At 38.9% G+C, this 23,461-nt stretch overlaps 2 protein-coding genes across 2 annotated transcripts in view; both read right to left on the bottom strand.

The window, feature by feature from the left end:
• Nucleotides 1-658: 658 nt before the first annotated feature.
• Nucleotides 659-23,461, bottom strand: part of LOC140754857 (uncharacterized) — a 32,707-nt gene continuing 9,904 nt past the window's right edge. Inside the window, exons 2-14 of the mRNA XM_073090008.1 lie at nt 9,005-9,111; nt 7,829-7,977; nt 7,364-7,502; nt 6,624-6,737; nt 6,292-6,343; nt 5,825-5,970; nt 5,283-5,380; nt 4,699-4,853; nt 4,164-4,264; nt 2,508-2,590; nt 1,959-2,144; nt 1,140-1,352; nt 659-844 (exon numbers count right to left, since the gene is read on the bottom strand). Of these exons, the coding sequence (XP_072946109.1) occupies nt 695-844; nt 1,140-1,352; nt 1,959-2,144; nt 2,508-2,590; nt 4,164-4,264; nt 4,699-4,853; nt 5,283-5,380; nt 5,825-5,970; nt 6,292-6,343; nt 6,624-6,737; nt 7,364-7,502; nt 7,829-7,977; nt 9,005-9,092 (1,674 nt within the window). The 5' untranslated portion in view covers nt 9,093-9,111 and the 3' untranslated portion in view covers nt 659-694. The remainder of the gene's footprint in view (nt 845-1,139; nt 1,353-1,958; nt 2,145-2,507; nt 2,591-4,163; nt 4,265-4,698; nt 4,854-5,282; nt 5,381-5,824; nt 5,971-6,291; nt 6,344-6,623; nt 6,738-7,363; nt 7,503-7,828; nt 7,978-9,004; nt 9,112-23,461) is intronic.
• On the bottom strand, nt 18,972-20,284 carry LOC140754897 (uncharacterized). Its single transcript, XM_073090060.1, has 2 exons — nt 19,959-20,284; nt 18,972-19,020 (listed from the first exon to the last, which is right to left on the bottom strand). The coding sequence occupies exons 1-2, from the start codon at nt 20,282-20,284 to the stop codon at nt 18,972-18,974; spliced, it is 375 nt and encodes a 124-aa protein (XP_072946161.1).

The following is a 23,461-nucleotide window of genomic DNA, read 5'->3' on the forward strand; positions in this document are numbered from 1 at the left end:
TAATAATAAAAAATGGTGTATATAATTTTATAGTTTAGGTCATCGAATTTTCCCCCAATTTGATCAACATTGTCAATATTAAGATCCTTCAACATGGTTTACTATTCATACCCTTATAGTTTTTAAGCTTCAAAGATGAACAGGTTTTCTGTTAAATAATAAATTTATTCGGAAATGCTCTTTTCTAGTAGTTAACCAAATGTATATTGTTAAACTCTTTCTTGCAAGCTCTCATATATACTGTCTTTAAAGAAGTATTGAGACTCCCACATTTTGTAAGTCCCAAATTTTATTTACTATAAGTATTCCTTTTACTAGATGTGCTCAAATTAAAAGAAACAAAGATTGAAATAAGAAAAAATGTACTTATACTTGCTTATAAATAATTATTTAGGCATACCTAAATATTTAAATTACACTTCTACGTAAGTATGATATTTATCTTAAATTATCTTTTTATATATTTGCTATAAGCTGAACAGATTATGCCAATTTTGCAGAGAAATCAATAGTTATGGGTATATTTAAAAAGTAAAAATTAAATCTCGATTCGATTTATTACTCTTGAAGCTTTTCAACAGGTAATAAAAATTACCAAGTTATAAGAGATTGACAAAAATTCGATGTAACATTTTCTTAGTCAAAGACGTTAAAATTATTTAATAATATTTAACTTTACGTTACGTTAATTTGTTTACATAATAACGCATGGCATAGCGCAGCAGAGCGGCAGGCAGATGGGTACCGCGGTTTTCTTCTCAGAGTGCTTTTCTTTGCTTCTAGAGCCAGATTCGTACTCGTACATACCGCGCCCTGATGCGTACGCGCCGCCTCCTTGCATAGCCTAAAATATGATAGATAATTAAAATAAAACAATCACATATTTATTAAAGTTGAATGATTAGAAATATATGTAACGCTGCAATATTTTGTTTTAATATTTTACTTTAATTCTAACCCATGTGTAATCAATTTTAGGTACAAATCCTACATTTATTTGGAGTTAATATTCTATATAAGACGGGTTACTTATGCAAAAAATTTCCGTCAACAAACGGCGTGACACTTATTCTGAATCACACTATCGAAGTTTTCAAAACCACTGCTAACAGACGATCCTTTATCAAAATGATACTTACACTAGCACTAGCCTCGTACCCTCCACCCTCCTTCTTAGCGAAGGGTGTGTGTCCCGGGGGGTAGTACACGGCGGGTCCGGCCACGTTCTTGCTGGGCACGACGGGCCCCGGCTTGCTGTCGCGGGGGGTCGCCACTTGCGCTTGTCCCTGTGCGCTCTCGTGGGATACCTCCACGCGGCGACGGGTCACGCCGTCCGGCTGCGTGGGGTAACGCTGGGGAAACGAACATAAGGTTATTCATTAATATGAATGTTATGTATGATATGAATGATAACCTAATGCAGCTAATATACAATGTTCTTGTTAACGGAACAGGAATTTGTATACGGTAAAGTAGATTCGGAGTCTTATGCTTTAAGACGAAATAATCACTTCACATAAAGTGTTTATTGTGACGTCACATATTATATATTTTTAAATATCATAACGCGCAATTATTTCAGTTTCGCATTTCTTTCGCGATGTACTCGTACAATCGGAAAATCTTAGTTTTTATTTTATGTCATTTCCAATGTTTTTCATACAATTTGAATATTACAATAATGTGATATTAATGGTAAAAATGGCGCAAACTGCAGAATTTGTGGTAGGATTGTGGCGGCACCACTAGTCAATTTCTGTGTAACATACCAATAAATGATCTCAGATCAGACCTATCACTTTTTTGGCATACTTGAGTGACTGAATCTCATAAGAAATGACTTATGATTCATATCATACATGCATACATATACGTAAAGACTTGATAAGACGTTGATTTCAACGAAGACACAAGATCTCTTTTTAATTTTAGCATTTCAATTAAAAAGATTAACTTACAGCTTCAGGGAAGTCAGCGAGGAGATCATCCAGCTTCTTGGGGGGTTGCTGCGTGTGCGAGGGGGTGGCGGGGCGCGGGAAGGGCGCGGGCGACGGCGACGGCGACAGCGTCGTGTTGTTGGGGAAGCGCTGCGTCGTGTTCTGAGAGGAGTATGATGTCTCCGAGTATTTGTAGCTGGTTGGACCCTGGGAAAGCGTATTGATTTATGAAATTTTGTTATATATTTTAAATTTACATGAACCTTCGATCACTAATAAGAACACATAAACGAACATTTTGTGATTGATGATTTTTGTATGATGAACTTGTCGACAGTTAAAAACTATCAACGAACACAACGTCTAAAGCACGGTACAAATATTAGATCCTTATACCACAGTATAAGGATATTTATACTGTGCTTATACCACAGTATATAAGGAGTATATAAGGATATATATCCTTATACTGTGTCTAAAGGTACTTGTTGTATCATGATCATTTAGGAGGTTTATGATGTTGGGAATCTATTTCCTTATTGTTTAAGTCACAATAATAATTGTACTTACGTATGGGCCGTGTCCATTGTGCGGCTCGGCAGGCAGCGGCTTGCCGTCGGAGGGCGGGAATACCATTCGTTCGTTTGCGTGCTCTGAAAACACAAAAAAAAAATAGTTAAAGCTGGTGGCTCGATTTTAATTGATAGCCAATGGTATGAAGTTTAGATCCCTGAAGTTTAGGACTTGAAGTGCAGCTTGCGATGTGGTGGCAGTGCTGGCGGCGAGGGCCAGTGGGGAGGGGCGGTGGTGACGGTGGTGACGTACCGTCGGTGGTGGTGGTCACGCGGTAGGTGAGGCGCGAGTTGCAGTGCGCGCAGTGCTGGCGGCGAGGGCCAGTGGGGAGGGGTGGTGGTGACGGTGGTGACGTACCGTCGGTGGTGGTGGTCACGCGGTAGGTGAGGCGCGAGTTGCAGTGCGCGCAGTGCTGGCGGCGAGGGCCAGTGGGGAGGGGTGGTGGTGACGGTGGTGACGTACCGTCGGTGGTGGTGGTCACGCGGTAGGTGAGGCGCGAGTTGCAGTGCGCGCAGTGCTGGCGGCGAGGGCCAGTGGGGAGGGGTGGTGGTGACGGTGGTGACGTACCGTCGGTGGTGGTGGTCACGCGGTAGGTGAGGCGCGAGTTGCAGTGCGCGCAGTGCTGGCGGCGAGGGTCAGTGGGGAGGGGCGGTGGTGACGGTGGTGACGTACCGTCGGTGGTGGTGGTCACGCGGTAGGTGAGGCGCGAGTTGCAGTGCGCGCAGTGCTGGCGGCGAGGGCCAGTGGGGAGGGGTGGTGGTGACGGTGGTGACGTACCGTCGGTGGTGGTGGTCACGCGGTAGGTGAGGCGCGAGTTGCAGTGCGCGCAGTGCTGGCGGCGAGGGCCAGTGGGGAGGGGTGGTGGTGACGGTGGTGACGTACCGTCGGTGGTGGTGGTCACGCGGTAGGTGAGGCGCGAGTTGCAGTGCGCGCAGTGCTGGCGGCGAGGGTCAGTGGGGAGGGGCGGTGGTGACGGTGGTGACGTACCGTCGGTGGTGGTGGTCACGCGGTAGGTGAGGCGCGAGTTGCAGTGCGCGCAGTGCTGGCGGCGAGGGTCAGTGGGGAGGGGCGGTGGTGACGGTGGTGACGTACCGTCGGTGGTGGTGGTCACGCGGTAGGTGAGGCGCGAGTTGCAGTGGGCGCAGTGCTGGCGGCGAGGGCCAGTGGGGAGGGGCGGTGGTGACGGTGGTGACGGTGGTGACGTACCGTCGGTGGTGGTGGTCACGCGGTAGGTGAGGCGCGAGTTGCAGTGGGCGCAGTGCTGGCGGCGAGGGCCAGTGGGGAGGGGCGGTGGTGACGGTGGTGACGGTGGTGACGTACCGTCGGTGGTGGTGGTCACGCGGTAGGTGAGGCGCGAGTTGCAGTGCGCGCAGTGCTGGCGGCGAGGGTCAGTGGGGAGGGGCGGTGGTGACGGTGGTGACGTACCGTCGGTGGTGGTGGTCACGCGGTAGGTGAGGCGCGAGTTGCAGTGGGCGCAGTGCTGGCGGCGAGGGCCAGTGGGGAGGGGCGGTGGTGACGGTGGTGACGGTGGTGACGTACCGTCGGTGGTGGTGGTCACGCGGTAGGTGAGGCGCGAGTTGCAGTGGGCGCAGTGCTGGCGGCGAGGGCCAGTGGGGAGGGGCGGTGGTGACGGTGGTGACGGTGGTGACGTACCGTCGGTGGTGGTGGTCACGCGGTAGGTGAGGCGCGAGTTGCAGTGCGCGCAGTGCTGGCAGCCCGGTCCGGGGGATGGGGGTGCAGCCACCGGGGATGTGCTGGAGACAAATAAGACATTCTTACACAAATGTTTTCATCACGACATTTTAGCAAAGGTAACCTACCTACTTTAGAAATAAGTACAGAAAAGCTCTTCAAATCTAGGAAGACTTGGCATTTCCTCTAATAATCTATACATATAAATAAAATTGGAGTGTCTGTTTTTAATATTGAAATCGCTTTTTACTACATGTATACATACATACTGTACATACCAAAATAACATTTTTTAATTTTTTCTGGCTGTTTGTTTGTTCTGGCTAATCTTTGAAATGGCTGAACCGATTTTGACGAGACTTCTATTGGCAGGTAGCTGATGTAATAAGGAGTAACTTAGGCTACTTATATTTTATAACTAGCTGTGCCCGTTTCTTTTTACCGCGGGTGAAACTGCGGGGCACAGATAGTGAATAATAAAGATATTAAAACTCACGCCCGCAATGTCTCCGAGGAGCTGACGTAAGTGTGGTGGTGATCGGCCACTGGCGGCAAGGGCACAGTGGTGGGGTCCTGATCGGCGGGTACCTCATATGTGTAAGTCTTCACCGTGGTTGTCACCTTGTTCATAGGAGTGCCGGCTCGTGGTAGCTGCGAAAGGTATATATTTTATGAGGGTAGATCTCAGAGTAATTACTATAAGGGGTAGATATAGGTAGATAATAATAATAATAATAACTTTATTGACACAAAAGATAGAAAGAAAGAAAGATAGAAAAGACAATTGTGTTTTCTAATAAATAATTGTAGGGAAACTGTAGTTTGTGATGGTAAATCAATTAATTTATTCGATAAAGCGTTGACGGACTTACAAAAGAAAAATGTATTTGTATCTTCCATTTTCAGCTACTTTCAGAGTTCAGAAATCGAATGAAAGCTCCGCAGACGGATAAGAAATAGCTTTTTTTTATTCCGAAAGTCGCACACGTGGAATATGAAAATGTACATAAAATATAGTTGTCATTTCAAAGCAAAATACAGCTATTACATTTGCGCAGATACAGTATCAGTCCAACTTACAGTGCCAGTGGTTGGATGGTGGCTGCACTGCAGGCAGACCGGCTGCGGCACGGCCAGCGGCAGCGCGGGAGAGATCTGCGACGGCACCACGCGGGACTCTGTAAACAATTGCTTCTGTATTATGTGGAAATAGGTGTGTTGCTTTGGTTTCGTTCTTCCCTTCTCGTGAATGTCTTAAAAAGTTATTTTTGGGGTACAATTTGGAGACGAGCAGAAGCGTCATCCAGTGAAAGTTATTGTTTTATTGTGGTCATTAGCACGCAGAAAGAATAAGGCGAATATCATGTGATATAACAGTAGTGTGGCGCAGCATATTTTCTTTTAAAGACAGCAGGAAGAAACTCGGGTTCCAATTTAATCCTCAGAGGTACGCATCTATATTTGAACTCAGATAGGAAAAATAATTGGAGCCATCACCTATCATATTTAAAGTAGTACAGATGTAATGATCTAGTGATCCAATTTGCATTTCATATCAAATGGATCCTGTATTCCTCGCATCTTTAGAATTTAAATAAAAATGGCCATATTATGAATCCTACCAGTTTTTTCTTCCCTGTACACCTCCTGGCGTACTTCAGCGGCGCGTGTGATGGTGGGCGGGGGGCTGGAGCCCCATGAGGAGGACTCCAAACGCTCCTCATGTTTCAAGGTAGAGTAGCCACTTGATGGAGCCTTCGCGGGTGTTCTGAAAGAAATTTAAAAATATGAAACATCAATTACGCGTAAAAAGTAAAGAAATTTTCTCGACAACAAAAAGTTGCTGAGTGCAGGAACCAGAAATATATTCTAGTACTAGTCATAGATAAGTATCATACTAATCTATGGTACTAGTATCTAAAATCAGTATTCATGCTGTGTTTGATACGATACTTTCCTTTTATTGCGACAACGCTAAGACAACGCTAATTCTAACAACATAAAAAACGTAACAAACTAAATTCACGTAAAAAACTAAATTTTGGATAATATCATTAATATAATTTGGTTATCAACAAGAAACGCTTACCCTCTCTTATAATCGAAAGATGAACTCTCAGCTGTGTCAGAAGTGTACCCGCCTGTAAAAAAATATATAAATAAATGATACTATAATCCCTACATTAATATATATTTTTTTTATTTTTGTCCATCATGTCAGTCCGATAAACCTATTTGAAAGTGTTTTACGCAAAGTTTAGATTAAACAGGTTAAATTAATATTTTTAGCATGACGTTAAGTTACAATTATCATCTAGTATACCTACTATCATAATACTTGAGATAACCTAGAATTCCTGATTGACTTAGATTACCGGAATGTCATAATTTAACGTAAAAGTATCTAAAAATAGCGCTTACTCTTATACAGCTGCCTCTCTTGATCCTTTTGGAGGTCATCCAGAAGGGAGTCCAGCTCCTCCACATTCTGCGTCATCTCCTTCGTAACTTTGGAACTCTTGACTTTGGAGTAGCCTGAAGATAGTAAAGAAAATAGGTATTAGAGATAAATATGCTTCTGAACTATTAAGTCTTTATGGGTAGCGACGCATCTATTATAGAATTCAGCACAGTCATCATTTTACATCATCTTAAAATGCCGTGTGATTTCAAATAACACCATTCTCTCTGCCGGTGTATGATGTAGGCAACTATGGTATTAACTTCAAACACATAGGCAACAAAATCTTTCCGACAGCCTAATGCGGTGACCAACACTTAGCGCGATAACTACGATTAAAATTCTTTATAGAGGAGATTTATGATCAGCTGATTTTTTTTATAATATAAGAGTATCAGACGAGCATGCAATCCACCTGATGGTAAGTGGCTACTGCCGCCCATGGACATCTGTAATCAACCCCAGATAGGATTAGATATTCCTACCTGAGGTCGGCCACAGATGCCCCGCTACCCCTGAGGACTAAGCTGGAACGCCTCGGAAAAATCTGTCTCCCTTACCACACCCTTCAAACCGGAACACAGCAGCGCCTAACACTACTGTTATTAGGTAGAAATAGGTGTGGCGGTGGTTTCGCCGGAGTCGAACCACAAAGGGTTCTACCACCTTCGCAAATAGGGGTGATAGGTGTGATACCAACCAGGAGAAGAGCCGACTGTCTCATAGTTATAAGTGCGGGTGCCAGTAGTGATGGCGGGTAGTTCCCGTTCTTCCCGCTCATAGTAGTAGGCGCTGCTCTCACTCGCTTTCGGGATGCTCTTCGGTGGGACTGTGTATTCCTGAAATCAGATAACTTGTTAGTAATACTATACTAGTTATTTGGTTTAAAGACACAAAAAGTAGGGTTTAGTTGTCAATAATGGTTGTTAACTCTTCTTGGAAAACAACCAAAACAAACATATTTGAGTATCTAATACGGAGTAGGGAATGCTCGAATTACAGCCAAAACTACGGGATTTGTACGTACACAGTATACTTCCAGATACGACCTTTAGTAACGAAGAAATGTTCAGCTTATTTTTCATTCCTGAAGAGTATTTATGGAACAGAATAGTTCGAAAGAACCTAAAAAAGAGCTTGAAATATTTCTAAGCTATGTTCTCACCTCCACGGTATGCAAGTCCTTCCTGTCGTACTTTCCACTGGGATGCTTTTCTTCCTTGTATTCGTAGTGGTATTCCCTGGTGCCGGCGCCGCTGCGGCCCAGCGAGTCCAGCTTGCTGCCCTTGGGCAACAGCTCAGATTTAATCATATCTGCAATTAAAACAATTCTCTCTGTTATACTGTCATTTTATTATACTGTAAGGTTGGTAAGGTCAAGGATCTAAATGTATGGATAATATAATAATATTAATCGTTACTGTGTTCTAGTTTGAAGAAAGTGATGTGATTGTAAGAATGTGTGACAATTTCTGTGTCTATAAATCCGCGGCGTTAGAGCGTTTTCACATTATCCGATCCGATATCGGTATCGGACGCCGATACGATATCGGGGTAAGTAAAATGTATGAAACATGTACCTGCCTTTCACATTGTCCGTTCCGATATCGGATATCGGAGCCGACAGCGATATGCTGGCGACACCATCGGACGCCCGTGAGCCGTCGGGCGATAATGTTTGTATGTGTGCTCTACGTGTATCTAAATTGTCTCTGTGTGCGTAGAGCCCGATGCGCGGCGGCCATTTGTTTGATACTGTTTGTGAGATGAATTAGCAAATAATTGAATGTGGATTCACTCATACGAAAGTAATTAAAAAACTTTCTAGGTGCGTGTTGTAGCTTGCTAAAAAGAGTGTAAAATGCTCCCTCTGAATATCTAGCTTCCACAATAGGATGTATCCAATACTGTCTGTGAACAGATCTTTTTTTGCGTCTCAAATATAAGAGATACAGCAAATAAAGTTTTCTATTATAGTCTGCCATGATGACCTGTCCGCACTAAGCTATCGAGCAAATGGCCGTATCGGAACGATTTTGTCGGAAATATGTGAAAATAGCACATGGTGTCGGCTATCGGATGTCGGCTATCGTCGTCCGACACCGATATCGGATCGGATAATCTGAAAACGCTCTTACTGTTTGTACTCGTGTAAGTACTCGAGTACTTTAGTACTTGAGTACAAAAACATTCGTCTCTGACTTCAGCCAGCACTCCAATTCTATGTAGAGTCCAAATGCCCAAGTGACTCGTTACCATCAGGGTATCAGGTTCACTGCAGGTTCGAATCTTTGAAGATTTTTTGTTAGATACATTGTTTTTGCATACGAAAGCTGCTTACCAAATTGTTCATCAGTGTAGGGTACCGTGCCTCTGCTGCTTGAGTATTCTTTATACTCTTTGTGTTTGCTGTAAGACTTGGTCGCCATTGTGCCTTCACTGTGCTACCTGCAACAAAGGAAGAAACGGTTAATATTTTGATGATATTATAAAAACGACATAGATGTGGCGGTAATGTCTGAAGAGTATAATCACAAAGAGTACAACTTTTTGCCTACACATATTCTATGTCTAACAATAATTATTTAAAATTATTTAATAAGTATTTAAAATAACTGTTCTACAATTCAGATAAGACATCTTGTCGACATCATCAACCCATTATTGTTGCACTGTTGGGCACGGATCTCCTCACGAATACACTTCACACCTCCTTTTTTTTCCAAATTCTAAAGCATAAGTATATTGGTTTCTTCGCGTTGTTATTTTTTGCCGATATCCTTATCATTAAATTTTGAATGCACATAACTTTGAAAATTCAAATATGGGTGTCTGATGCTGGAATCCTGGGTTAGAATAGAGAGCAAAATGTAAACCATAAAAATATTGAGGATATTAAGGCGCTAAGGCAAGATATGTAATAATTATTACCGTCCAATTCTATAGTCCTCACAATAATCCGTGTAGGTCGTAAGTTACGATTTGAACAGCTGAGCTTTGGCCCTGGCGCTCCAAATCTGGAGTTCTGTTTTGTGTCATGGTGAGCCAATATTGCTGTATTTATGATAAACTAACTTCGACCGCGGCGGCGCACGTAAACTTAAATAGGTCAGATTTGCTGATTCTACACTTCTGATCAATTGATGACTTGTTTATAGAAATGTATTAATAGAATTGACTAAGACCTAAGCGTTTATATAAAGGTACTCAATGTACTATTGTTATAACATAGTGTTGACCCATTGCTCTATTTGGCTATAGAAGGTGATGAGTAATATCTGAACTGCACAAAACTTTGAAATATCAGAGTAGTGCCTTGGATTAGAACCTGCAACCTACCGATGGAGACGCCGAGTTTCAAACCACTAGGTTATCACTGATTTTATAATGATATAATTAGCCTTAACACTTTCGGTGGTGCAACGTTTTATCACGTCAAAATCTATGTATGTGATATGGCACAACGTGCACCGACGTCAGAAAAAAAAAGTATTTTTTTGACGCTACGTCCAATAGCGCCAGCGGCTCTTAAGGTTATAGGGTAGTTACGTCATTGCGCCGTATCGCCAAAGTTTCCTAGACCACTACCGCCATACTACAAAATTCTGTTGATCAATTTGTGAAGGACTATCACGCACTGTGCTACCTACGCACACATGCACAACTTCTAGTTACGTCTCCCCGTGCAACATTCGCCATACTCAGTCGCCTTGTGTGTCACTGAAGGGAGGCCCTATCGCCGTTGACGCTTTGAAACGTGCAATTTCACGAGGAAAGTAAGTTTTTTTATGAATATTTTGTGCATATTAGTTATATAATTGATTTATGTGCAATTCGCCCTATCTGAGATATTAGTTACATATAACTTTCGACTTGAATAAAGCTGATAAGTAATATTTTCGATACCAAAATCAACGTAAACATGTTGATACTTGTGGATTATACACTGATTGATCAAGCTTTTGATTGTATTCATATGTGACATACTTTTGACTTGAACAGTTATTTTTTTTTTCTGTGTTTTGTATCTTGTTATTCACATAGAAAAAGAAGAATACCTACCCGTGTAATAATATAGGTTATATACGAGTACACAACTTTAGTAATGTACAAAATATTAGTTTTCTAATGTAGGTATTTAGATGATTTACATGTTACGTCAAATAATCTTACATTTATTAAAATTTTTATTCATTTGTTTATTTTAGATGATTTAATATGATGTTTTTAGATGATTTAATATGATATTTATTTTAGATCCATAATAAAAGTTTTTGAACAAGCTTCGACATCACGGGAAACTACTCCTGATCCGTTTAGTGATTATGGAGAATACGGAAGCGATGAAGACTACGATCCCAAGAATTTATCATTCAGTGACGGCGATAACAGTTCTGTGAGTAATGAAAATGCTCATACTTGTCATTCGCGATCTACCAGATATAACTCTAATTCTGATTATACTGATTCTGGTGGGTCTTCTGACAGCTCTGAAAGTATTTTTGACAGTCGAGTACGTAAAAAAAGGAAGCATACACCGGACCAAGACAACATTGGAGATAATAGTGCAAACGCGGATACTGTTTCACTAAATTCTGCGGAATTTCCTGTATCACCCTCAGAAGAGATGGACAATAGCCCAGGGTCACCCGCGCCGTTGCCTGAGGAGGTGGAGAGCAACCCAGAGTCACCAGCGCCCTTGCCTGGAGACGTCGAGAGTAACCCAGGGTCACCCGCGCCGTTGCCTGGAGACGTCGAGAGTAACCCAGGGTCACCCGCGCCGTTGCCTGGAGACGTCGAGAGTAAGCCAGGGTCACCCGCGCCGTTGCCTGGAGACGTCGAGAGTAACCCAGGGTCACCCGCGCCGTTGCCTGGAGACGTCGAGAGTAACCCAGGGTCACCCGCGCCGTTAGGCGTTGACGTCATAATCCATTGTTACTTTGTATTAGTAATTTAAAAAAAAAACACGTGTGAGGAACGTTTAATAACGTTGACGTGTACTGACGGTTGTTCCAGATTGTGTGTTTTAGTACATGTGAGCAGTGTTGAACGTTTATAAACGTCGTTTTTATTTGTATGGAGCAGGTATGTGCCATATAATGAACTCTGTTGGGTATGTTTGCAGCACCGAAAGTGTTAACATGAATTACTGAGAAAAGCAATTTGAGGAAACATTTTCTGTTCAAGTTCAAAAAATAAAAGAAAATGACGTAATGATCCAATCAGTCAGTCAAGTGAGCGACTGACTAAATAATTCGACCTAAAGTTCCCACGAACGTTCGTTTCCGGTAATGTTTATGGATACCACGTACAAACAGACACACCTTTGTATGTTAATAGTTTAAACTTCGCAAAGGTGAGGAAAAGGACGAAGGAAACAAAGTGATGTCATATGTCGTTATAACTTAGTGATATTGAGGAAAAATCAAATTAGTTAAAGTACATACATAAACCAATAAATATGTATCGCTGCAACCCTTCTAAATCTCGATCTTTACAATTGGGGGACGCCGAGAAGTCTTCCGATACGTATTGTTTACTCAAATGGCAAATGGTATATGAAAAAAATGTATGAAATGCTTACCATTATTTTTGAAAAGACAACAGCTCATAATTTTTCATATAGCCAATGTCGCTCCCATAATTTAGACGAATCTAACGACACATCATGTGTTTAAATCTGTCAGCCCTTTTGAGCTGAGCAGTCAAAAAATGAAACGTACAACTACACTCGAAAACTTTATCCTCCGCAGTCGGGTAATACAACTTACTTGGATGAAACACCTGATTTTAAAGTCACATAAGAACGCAATTAATTTAATAAGTAACCATACTAATCTATGATGTAAACGTTAATATATTTACATACGTACGTTTAATAAATTAACATAAAACAACATCATTTTTATGAACCAAGAAAAATAACTGAATAACTTTTTATAACGAGGGTACTTTTAAAACATTTATTCATGTTCGAGTAACGCCAACCATACTACCACAGTATATATATATCCTTATACTGTGATACTACTTACGAGTATAATCACTTATAAAAATCTTCAAGTTCTGGGTTCGAATTGCAGGGAAAATAAAACTATGATAAAAGCCTACTAAATAAACTAAAATAGTATTTTAATTACGGGTTTTCTTTTCAATTTTTGTAATTTTCGCATTAATAAAAAAGTTCTTAAAAACATTTTAAGTTATCTTTATAACATTGTCATGGAATTGACCAATCAGATCGCGAGCCCTGAATCACGCTACTTAAGTTTTTTCAACCCTTCGCATATATACAAAATGCTACACGTGTTATTACGGGGGTCAGCGGCTTTGAGGGAAGCCAGTTTGCCAAGCTGGTGTAATTTGGCGCTCATTCAGATGTAGATCCTCGAGATCTGATGATAACTTAATCGATTTCTGGCGGCAGTAGAAGGTATCCACTGATGAACATGGTCTCGTCCTGTTCTTTACCTCAAAGATATAGCGGCATAGCCCTTCGGGTTAACTCGACTCCCTTTTTGTACGATTTTCTAATAATAAAAATATTTTTACTTATGTAATATTTTTTTTCACTACGAAGCACATTTTTTGCACTTATTTTGTTAACTTTCTTTGATATTTTTTACCTCATTATATTTTTATAAAAACATATTTTTATTTTATTTTCTTTTTTCCAGCAATTATGAGTAAAAACAGAATTGATAAAAAATAATTATATCATAAGCAAGAAAATTTTCTTTCTTTTTTATACTTTCATTATTTCTTTCGACCTTTTTAAAATAAAAGGTTAAATTTTAATAATATTATAATATTTATGTCTCAGTGGGAGAATTATAACAATATTTTAGAATTATAATGTTGACGTGCGAAATTTTCTTCTGTACAACAAGTTACGAGTTTGACTTTTCAAATTGTCAAACAAGGTAGACACAACAAACAGGTCTGTGGTAGGCACCCTCTTCATTAAATCGACCAATCAGAGCGCGAGGCCTGAATCACGGTTTAGAAGTTTTTTTGATTCTCTGCATATATATAAAATGGTACGGGTATATCATCGGGGAGTCAGCTCCTATGAGGGAAGCCAGTCGCCAAGCTGGTCTAATTTGGCACACATTCAGATGCAGATCCCCTGAGGTCTGATAAACCCTTGTCCGATTACTGGTCGCGTGATGCACCATTCTCTGAATACGGCCCCTGACCTATTCAATTTCACCTCATAGGCTGGCCATAACCTTCGGGTTAACTCGACTCCCTTTTTGTATGATTCTCTAATAATCCGATTATTTTAACTTAAGTAATAATGAGATTTTGCCGCATCAAAGCACATTTTTTCGCACTTATTTTGTTTACTTCAATACTTTTTTAATATTTCATACCTAAGTATTTATATTTTTACCTGTTTGCAGACAATCTTATATTTTTGATAAATACGTAATTGTTAAACATATTTTATATGATTTATGTTTTCCAGCGATTATGAATAAAAAATAATTGATAATATATAATTAAATCAAAAGCAAGAAAATTTTCTTTCTTTTTTCATTATTTTATTATTTCTTTTGTCGTTTTTAAAATAAAAGGTTAAATTTACATAATATTTTGAGAATTGTAATGTTGTTCTGCGCAATTTGCCACTGTGTTAAAAGTAAACAAGTTACGAGTTTGACTTTTCAAATTGTCAAACAATGTAGGTAGGCACCACAAACAGGTCTGTGGTACGCACCCTCTTTATTTAATCCACCAATCAGAGCGCGAGGCCTGAATCACGCTTTAGAAGTTTTTCTGTTTCTCCGCATATATATAAAATGGTTCGAGTGTAACATCGGGGAGTCAGCTCCTTTGAGGGAAGCCAGTCGCCAAGCTGGTCTAATTTGGCACACATTCAGATGCAGATCCCCTGAGGTCTGATAAACCCTTGTCCGATTACTGGTCGCGTGACGCACCATTCTCTGAATACGGCCCCGACCTATTCAATTTCACCTCATAGGCTGGCATAACCTTCGGGTTAACTCGACTCCCTTTTTGATTTTGTTTCTCTAATTTTATTTACAACTTATATAGAAAAGTCTAATAACATACTTTTTAGATGTTACATACTTTATAGATGTACAGATACATTATAAAGGTGTATCCATATTTAATTAAATTTAAATAAACCATTATCTATGAACGTATAGGTAGACCGTGAAATATAGTTTTTTTTTTATAATACCTATAGGTAAGATTAGCAGGCGAGCATATAGCCCATCTAATGGTGAATGGGTACTGCCGCCCATGAACATCTGTAATCAACCCCCGATAACATTAGATCCGACGCTACCCCTGAGGTCTAACCTGGAATCCCTCGAAAAAGTATATTTTCTTTAACACAACCTTCAAACCAGAACACAGCAGCGTTTAACACTGCTGTTATTAGGCTGAAATAGGTGTTACGGTGGTGCCGTCGGAGTCGCACCACAGAGGGTTCTACCACCTTTAGAAGTTTAATATAATTTATGACTATTTAAAATACTTACTTCTTAACGAAAATACATAATATAATGTATTATATATGTCAAATAACAGTTAAAATAATTATTCTGGTTATAACTTAACTTCCTAGGTAGGTATATAAGAAGGTACCTATCTAAATATCCCTGAGCGAATCTTAAAAGGGCAAGTCTGATACTAGTTACGTGATGTTGCTATATTTGTTCAGCAATTGATTCTAATTAATACGATGACAATCACGTCTTAATTAATAACAATCAGTGCCATCATAATTTATAACAATTAGTCAGTTTCACGAGTCGTTTACGATTGTAATTATAGGTTTTAAAACAGTACTAATTATGTATCCTATTATCTTTGTTTTTTTTCTCTCATTTACGTTAAATTTCATTGTCTATAAATCCTGATTCACTCCATTACTGGTCACTGCTGAATCACAAGATCAATAATCACAGATTTGCTTTCAAAATGAAAAAAGCTAATCAATCACATTTACTGAATGCAAATTGCTCAGTCATCTTTCCAAATATTACTTATGAAGAATTTATAAATAATGATTTTCGACCCAATAATATTTCGTATATCATTAAATTAAGTAAATAATTACAATATTTGCTAATGAGCTCAGAACTTCGAAAAATAATGAAGGGTCTTGGATTAAAATACCAGAATGATCTTGGGTTATAATAATTAGATATTGATTGAACGGGAATATCATCATCCGGCGACATTCAATATCATTAAAAAAGCATTATTTCTTTTGTTTGTAATTTTGAAGAATTAATAAGTATCTAGTTTAAATAATAATGACTCATTTTGCACTCAACATCCGTCTCGAGGATCGAACATTTATTATGCAAATGCACACATCGCAGTGTTTAACAGGTATTACAAATTTATATTTTACACAGTGCAATTTCAGTTTAACAGTTAAACCAGACACCCGCGGTCGATGAAATCATACACTCATACACACATACAGGGCCGGATTTAGAATTATAGAGGCCTTGGGGCAACAAAGGAGTGGAGGCCCTCAGGCCCCAAATTATTTTTCGAATAAAATGAACAATTTTTCAGTTGAGTTTTTCAATAAATATTTTATTGTGAAACGAAGGTAGATTCTTCTAGTATTCATGTTTGTACAAAGTACTGTAGATAAAGGTAAAACAGCGAAAAAAAATATCAAAGGAAAAGATATATATTTAATCCTTAAATCCGGCCCTGCACACATACATATTTATCTCATACATGAATTTTAACCAAACAAATGAGCAAACGATTTCGTTAACACCAAACAAATTCCCTATTCCATAGTAACATGAACTAATTATAGTTACTTTTTGTGAGATGAAAAGTGATCTAAAATAGACAGAATGCCACATCAAAGTCTTTGCGTAATAGACACGGTCGGGTTATCTGGATTGAACTAATTCGACGGTTAGAAGCTTAATTGTCTTTAAAATAGATCGAGGGACTTTATTAGACCGACTTTCACGGGATTAAGGTTTATATTACAATGGAAGTCGCAAATGGTTTATCAAGTGTTAAGTTGTGACTGCTTCTGTATTACAAAAGTCGAAAACTCCAACCGAAGTCTATCATAGATTATGATGTTATTATTTCTGAGAAATAAGTTGCAAGGTTTGGCTTTCAATTGCAGTAGCTAAGGTAAAGATGTCATTATGGTAGGTAATTGTTATGAACTTTGACGATAGATGGCGATAGTAATAAGTTCGCGACTTCGCCACTGTGTTTGCGAATTTTTATACAATTTGACATAAATAACATTTGTGACTTACTTTTATTGAAAAAATGCCTATTTTAAATCCTAAAGACGAAAACCAATCTTTTTGTACATTCATCATCATCATCATCATCATCATCATCATCATCAACCCATTATTGTCCCACTGCTGGGCACTGGTCTCCTCTCAGAATAAGAAGGGTTAGGCCTTTGTCCACCGCGCTGGCCAAGTGCGAATTGGTAGACTTCACATACTTTTGAAAACTTTTTTTTCTCTCAGGTATGCAGGTTTCCTCTCGATGTTTTCCTTCACCGTTTAAGCAAGTGATAATTAACTTCTAATACGCACATAACTGAAAAATCAGAGGTGCGTGCCTGGGATTTGAACATTTTGAACCTCGGACCTCTCGATCAAGATGCCGCGTTTCTTAACCACTAGGCTATCACTCACATTTTGTACATTATTATGCAAAAATGACTACTCCATAAATTTCATGAAAATCTGTTACCGCAGTCTTCAAGATGTCTGGAAGATACCGCATTTGGTAAAATGAGAGATTACGTTATAAGATTTACAAGTACACATGACAGCACAAGAACGCTTCATTTATCCTTACATTAGCCCGGGATACCTTAAGCTATATGTCACTGGTTAAAAATGCCTTTCCAATAAAGGCTCGGACCGGGTGTCGTAAGCGGCGTAGGCGCCGTTGCATCACCCATTCAGTCAACAGCTCACCCACACTCACCGCGGATGTAGTAGGAGTGAGATCGAGTTTTCAATACCACGTAAAAATGTTTTTTTATGATGCCCTTAGTTTATGACGTGGCTACTTATATTAGTGGCAATAAGTAGCTAAATGATTAATATACTAGTTCTTATTAAATATTAAATAATAAAAGTGAAACTATTGATATTAAGGATTTATGCTTAAACCCCTTGCTTGTTCGAAATTAGTATGTATCCACATATCTCTGCCTTATAGCAGTATAACCCTGCTGTCTTCTCATTTGAAAGATGCGATGTAGGAGAGACTTCATCATCAACCCATTACTGTCCCACTGCTGGGCACGGGTCTCCTCTCAGAATGAAAAGGATTAGGCCATAGTCCACCGCGCTGGCCAAGTGCGTATTGGCAGACTTCACATACCTTTAAGATTTTTTTTTTTTTTTATAAATCTTTCAGGTCTGCAGGTTTCCTCACGATGTTTTCCTTCACCGTTTTAGCAAGTGATAATCAATTTCTAAGACTTAAGGAGAGACTTATGAAGTAGGTATTCTTACTAAATCCATCACGGGAAGGGCGTAAAACCCGGGGTCTAGACCCTACTACGCTATCAATTGCTTCAGATTTAAGTACTTTATTAATAAAAGACCTCAAATAATAACACAATTTTCCTGTTATTTCTCTTGTTTTAATTAAGTAGGCGGCTAAAGCATGAAATCTTTGATAAGAATTTCCTGGATTATAGGTTCTTTTAATAAACTAAAATTATTATCACAAAGTGCTAACTATTCCAAGTTTTTCCTTGACATTAATACCGAGAATAATGAGATTTTAGCTTTTAGCTGGCTTAAACTAAGCCAAGAGTTAATATAATAGGCCGTATTCAAGAGGACTTGAGAGGCATTACGCTTGATACAATGTTGATGAGTAACGAATTAGCAGATGAAAGAACAATTTGTGTTAATTGCGATCGCGTTAATTGGATCGGCGCCCTCCTCGCTTTTTCTTCATATTGATTATGTGTCATCGTTTTATTTATGGACATTGCCTTGCAGATCTATTTGTCTCGACAAATAAAGCTATTCATATCATTGGAATGAATCCTCATATAACTTCGCAGACGATGTAAATAAACGGATTCCTTATGATCCTAGAGGACATAAAAATTCCTTGGTTCTTATACATCCCACGATAATAATGATCGCGCCCTGTGTGGCTTAACCAAGGACCTTTGTTCCTTTGAATCCTGCATTTAATTACTGCCTGCGAAAGCGAGATGGTTGTTTCAACTGTGCTGGAGAGAAAGAGAGGAGAAGAGTGCAAAAATAAATGAAAAGGCAAGCAAACTACGTCGATGATGTCATGCTTGTAAGGCGAATAGCGGTCAAGGTACATCTGCGGATCGCGATATACAACATATCGGAGAAAACATCAATTCGTTACAGATTCTGAGATGACTAAGGAATTGTGTCAATACTCTTACATCTACATAATTATAGAACTTAAGTACACGTTAATAAACATTATTCACTCACTACTTAAGTAGTGACATAAAGAATCGATGCAGCCCCAACCGGTTTTAAAACATTAACAAAGTATTCACTATATGATTTTAGACTAAAATTATCGCGGAATTGAGACATTTTATTATGTAACGGGTACTCACGATATGCGTTTTTTATTGCCGATATTTCGACCCAGTTGCATGGATCGTGGTCACGGCGAAACTGAAGTGGAGGGGAGAAACCGTTGACAAGTACTAGTGGTAGATTAATCTATCTACCCTACGTCTAGTTCGTTTTTCTTTTCTAGGTTTCATATCACGACACACAACACTGACAATATCCTTACGCACCGTACTTTGCACTATTTGTGACTTGCATAAACTAACCACTGGATTCCACGTTTGGGCTAATTTAAAACCATCTTCTCTATTGAAGTTCCTAGGATGTTTCTTGATCTCTATTGCTTCTCTTACTAAACGAGGAAAGTAATGACGCTCAGTGGAGATCACCTGAGGTTTGTGTAATTCAATCCAGTGGTTACAACCTGAACTGAGGATGTGTTCGGCTACCGCAGATTTCTTAGGGTCATTATTTTTGACTGCGCTGATATGTTCCTTAATGCGTTGTGATATGGCTCGTTTTGTCTGCCCAATATACGAGCTACCACAACTACAGTCAACCTTATAGACCCCTGGGCACTGGTATGGAATAGTATCCTTGGGGGAACGAAGATAGGCCGCGAGCTTTTTAAAAGGCGTAAATATACTTTTTATGTTATATTTTCGATCTAAAATCCTCCCTATCTTATCCGTGACACCTTTCACATACGGGAAATATGCGGAATGCCTTTCTACTACGCTGGTGGTGTTATGCTTCCGTTCAGTTCGTTTGGCTATAGTTGCGTGGCCATTGAGACGCAGGACCTTCTCCAGGTGTTCCAACTCCTGCGCCAAATGGTCATTGTCACATAATTCATAGGCCCGGTTCGTGAGGGACTTTGCAACCGAAGCTAAGTGTCTGGGGTGGTGGTGTGAAGTGCCGTGTAAGTATCTATCCGTGTGAGTAGGTTTCCGGTAAACTGCGTGACTAAATGTACCATCAGGGCGGGCCTCTAATGCGACATCCAAGAATGCCAACTTCCCATTGTCCTCCATTTCGCAAGTGAATTTTATACTGAAGTAAAGTATTCACTACTCATAGATTTAAGACTTGTTGGTTCATGATTCTCACACGATAGTAAAATCACAGTATAAGGTCCATATTTCTACTGTGGTAAAATGTATGACCATACCACAGTATAAGTGCCTGCCTATAGAGGCTTATACTGTGACCATACGACGATGAATACGGCTGAATTCAATCAAAATATTACAGACATCTCAAAGAAGACATTATAGAAAGATATTAAAATTAAAGGTCCAGTAAACATCTTTTTTTCTTTTTCACAGATTTATTCACAGATTTCATTTAATTAAGTAAATTAATTGTAACGCAATAATACATATTAGTTCAGTTACTAATTATCCAGATAAATTTACGCCAATTCAAAATACTTCTTAGGTAATTATTATAATCATAGTCATTTACTTTTATTTATTCACACTTAATTTATTCATCAATTCAAACATATTCACGGTAATAAAATGAAATTACTTACGTGCGGTCGATGCAAAGAATGGCATTATTTTAAATCTTACCTCTTTAGTTTAATTTATCAGTCTTAATTCTACTTCTTTAGTTTATTTTATGTGTGTCCCTTATTCTCTTTAATTTGTAATTAAAGTAATGAAATAAATAATTGTTATGTGTACAACATTCTATATATCTTAAACAAGTTTTTGCAGATACATTTCTTACAATTTTACTTGTACATTTGCAACAAATTCTATGTAAATAAGTGACTAAGTGCATCTTCCTCTGATGAAATGCGCATAATCGAATCCAAACCGGAAGCCAATACTTTGTCGTCTCATCACGTGGCATACGTAACAATGAGCAAATTACTTACTCATAATTTAATACATGCACTACATCAGGCACGATTCAATTTAAATCTCGAGTCCCATGACATCATGAGGTCAATCGACAGGTTGCTAAGTAGGTAGAACCGGGTCAAGTTTACGCAGAAAACGTTAATGTCTTATCTTGCGAATGTCATGTAACGTTGATAAGTTATTTCCTTCAGAATAAGGCAAAACATGAGCTACATGTACCTACAAGCTACAAGATTTCTGTTTTCATCTTGAACTCGTGTTATTTTCTTGTTGGTATTTATTTATAAGAATCTTAACATGGTTTGTATTAGAAATATCGAATAATAGGTTAAATACCTACTAATTTATAAGAAAAAGTTTGTAGAAAATTCTGGTATAGTCAGTCCGCGTAAAACTGCTAGTCCGCTCTGAATATAGAAATGAATCGCGTCGCCATAGCAAATTGTATGACTACACCTGCTCGGATCAACTTCGGAGAAAATAAATCAAAGGAATAAATAAGCTAGTGCACTTTAATTTCTCTGCGGACTTCCTTTGCCATTCTAATATTAATCTATCTTATCTCATTACTTAAAACAATATTATATAATTAGAAAGGAGTATGTGTAACTTTCTAATACGTGATTTTGTATTTACATAAGGAGATTGCAAACCAGTATAAGGAGTAAAAAAGCTTGTAATAAGAGGAAGCAGATGGCAAAGGTCATACGTGTGTCTAATGCTAATGACCAAAATGATGTAATCGGCAGCAGTCAGTGATGGGCACTAATCGGTCGATTAATTTCAATCAACCTTGTATGATCTCGGACCCACACGATGGAGGCAAATTCGAGTTGACGGCGCATCATCAAGCTGATAAACTTGTATGTTGTAGAAGTTGTAAATATGCGTGCAGTTTATAAATTGTAACTTACATAATGAGGCGATTATGTAAGTCCTCAGGAACGTAAAGGCCTATGTATCTGATTTCAGGAGGATCCCCTGATTTATGTGGATTTGTTTACAGGTGTCCATGAGCGGCAGTGCATGCATGACTGCATGATGTAGCAAAGAACATAAGATTTAAAATGTTATACACATCATAAGTACACTAGAAAAGCAATTTTCGCTATTAAGCATCCGAGCTTGATTGTGCGTATTTTGCGATAGAAAAAGAACTTCCCAGGAAAATCATGTCATAAATCTCCTGGAACAGTGTTATATTAGGTCTCAATATGGGTAAATAGGGCAAAATACCAAACAAGGTCAACAATTATATAATTGGAAAGAATTAAAATAAGCAAAAAGTTTACGACGTCCGCCATATATAGGACAGGATATTCTTCCCTTAATTTTATCCAGGTCAACGGATTAGTTTTTACATCATTTAACAGCAGAATTATATCTTTGGTCTCCGTCACATATCCGAAAGCAGTTCTTAATATGTATTACTGTGCAAATGGACACATTTAAAATTAAAGGCTATAATTATGCTCAAGTACCAGATTGTTGTTGACGCCTATGTGTGGAACTGGAGTATACTTGTCCAGATGCACAAGATCTGATATAGCACATCTAATAAATGACTCTTGATAAACCATTCCCACAGAACAGTATCCTACTATCGTAACATTCAAGCAAGAATGACTCTTCAGACGAACAGATTATTGGTTAATATTGCCTAAAGAGATTTTGATATAGTGTGTTATATTGCGGATGGGTGTATACCGTAGGTGTGCTATCATTATGTCAGAGACATCAGACAAGTGTTGACAAGGCCGTGCAGTATCAAGTAGCGGGTTTTTGTGTAGGTTTAGTAATTGTACGGATTATATAAGTAATAACAGCGATTTAGTTGTTTACACTTGAAGATGCGAGGAAAATATGTGTCCTGTGACAACTTTATCTTGTAGCGTAGATAATATAATTGCATCTTGTCATGCACTAATTAATAATTGTGGCTTATTTTTATCCTTCCACGTTGCATCATGCTATCAGATAAAGTTGACTTTTATTCACATACAAATTGTTTACAAAATTACAATTATTCTTTTCGGAATATCCTTCTCGGAATATAGCCTTTTATTAGGAAAACAATAATCGACACAAACTGGTTTTCCTTTTTGTATTTTTTATTGCTTAGTAATTTTATAATGAAAAACTTCTTAGCGGTTTTGTACTGACATTGTGCGCACAAATTAGTCAATCAATATACATGTAGGTGTTACCAGAAACAGAAACTTGGTTAAAAATTAATTATGTCTAATTTACATTCAGATATAAGATACCACTTAATTGTGGGTGGAACGGAAGCTAAGTACGTTAGTATCACCTAAGGAATGGATTGTAATTCAAAGG

This window comes from Epargyreus clarus, unplaced genomic scaffold, assembly GCF_041222505.1.
Source record: "Epargyreus clarus isolate Ecla_fem2 unplaced genomic scaffold, WU_Ecla_fem_2.2 ptg000031l, whole genome shotgun sequence".
Lineage (NCBI taxonomy): Eukaryota > Metazoa > Arthropoda > Insecta > Lepidoptera > Hesperiidae > Epargyreus > Epargyreus clarus.

Coding starts and splice junctions, on each gene's coding strand:
- LOC140754897 (XM_073090060.1), bottom strand. CDS start 20,284: ATGGAGGACAATGGGAAGTTGGCATTCTTGGATGTCGCATTAGAGGCC. Junction 19,021..19,958: donor AGGCATTCCGCATATTTCCC/GTATGTGAAAGG, acceptor CGCGATCCGCAG/ATGTACCTTGACCGCTATTC.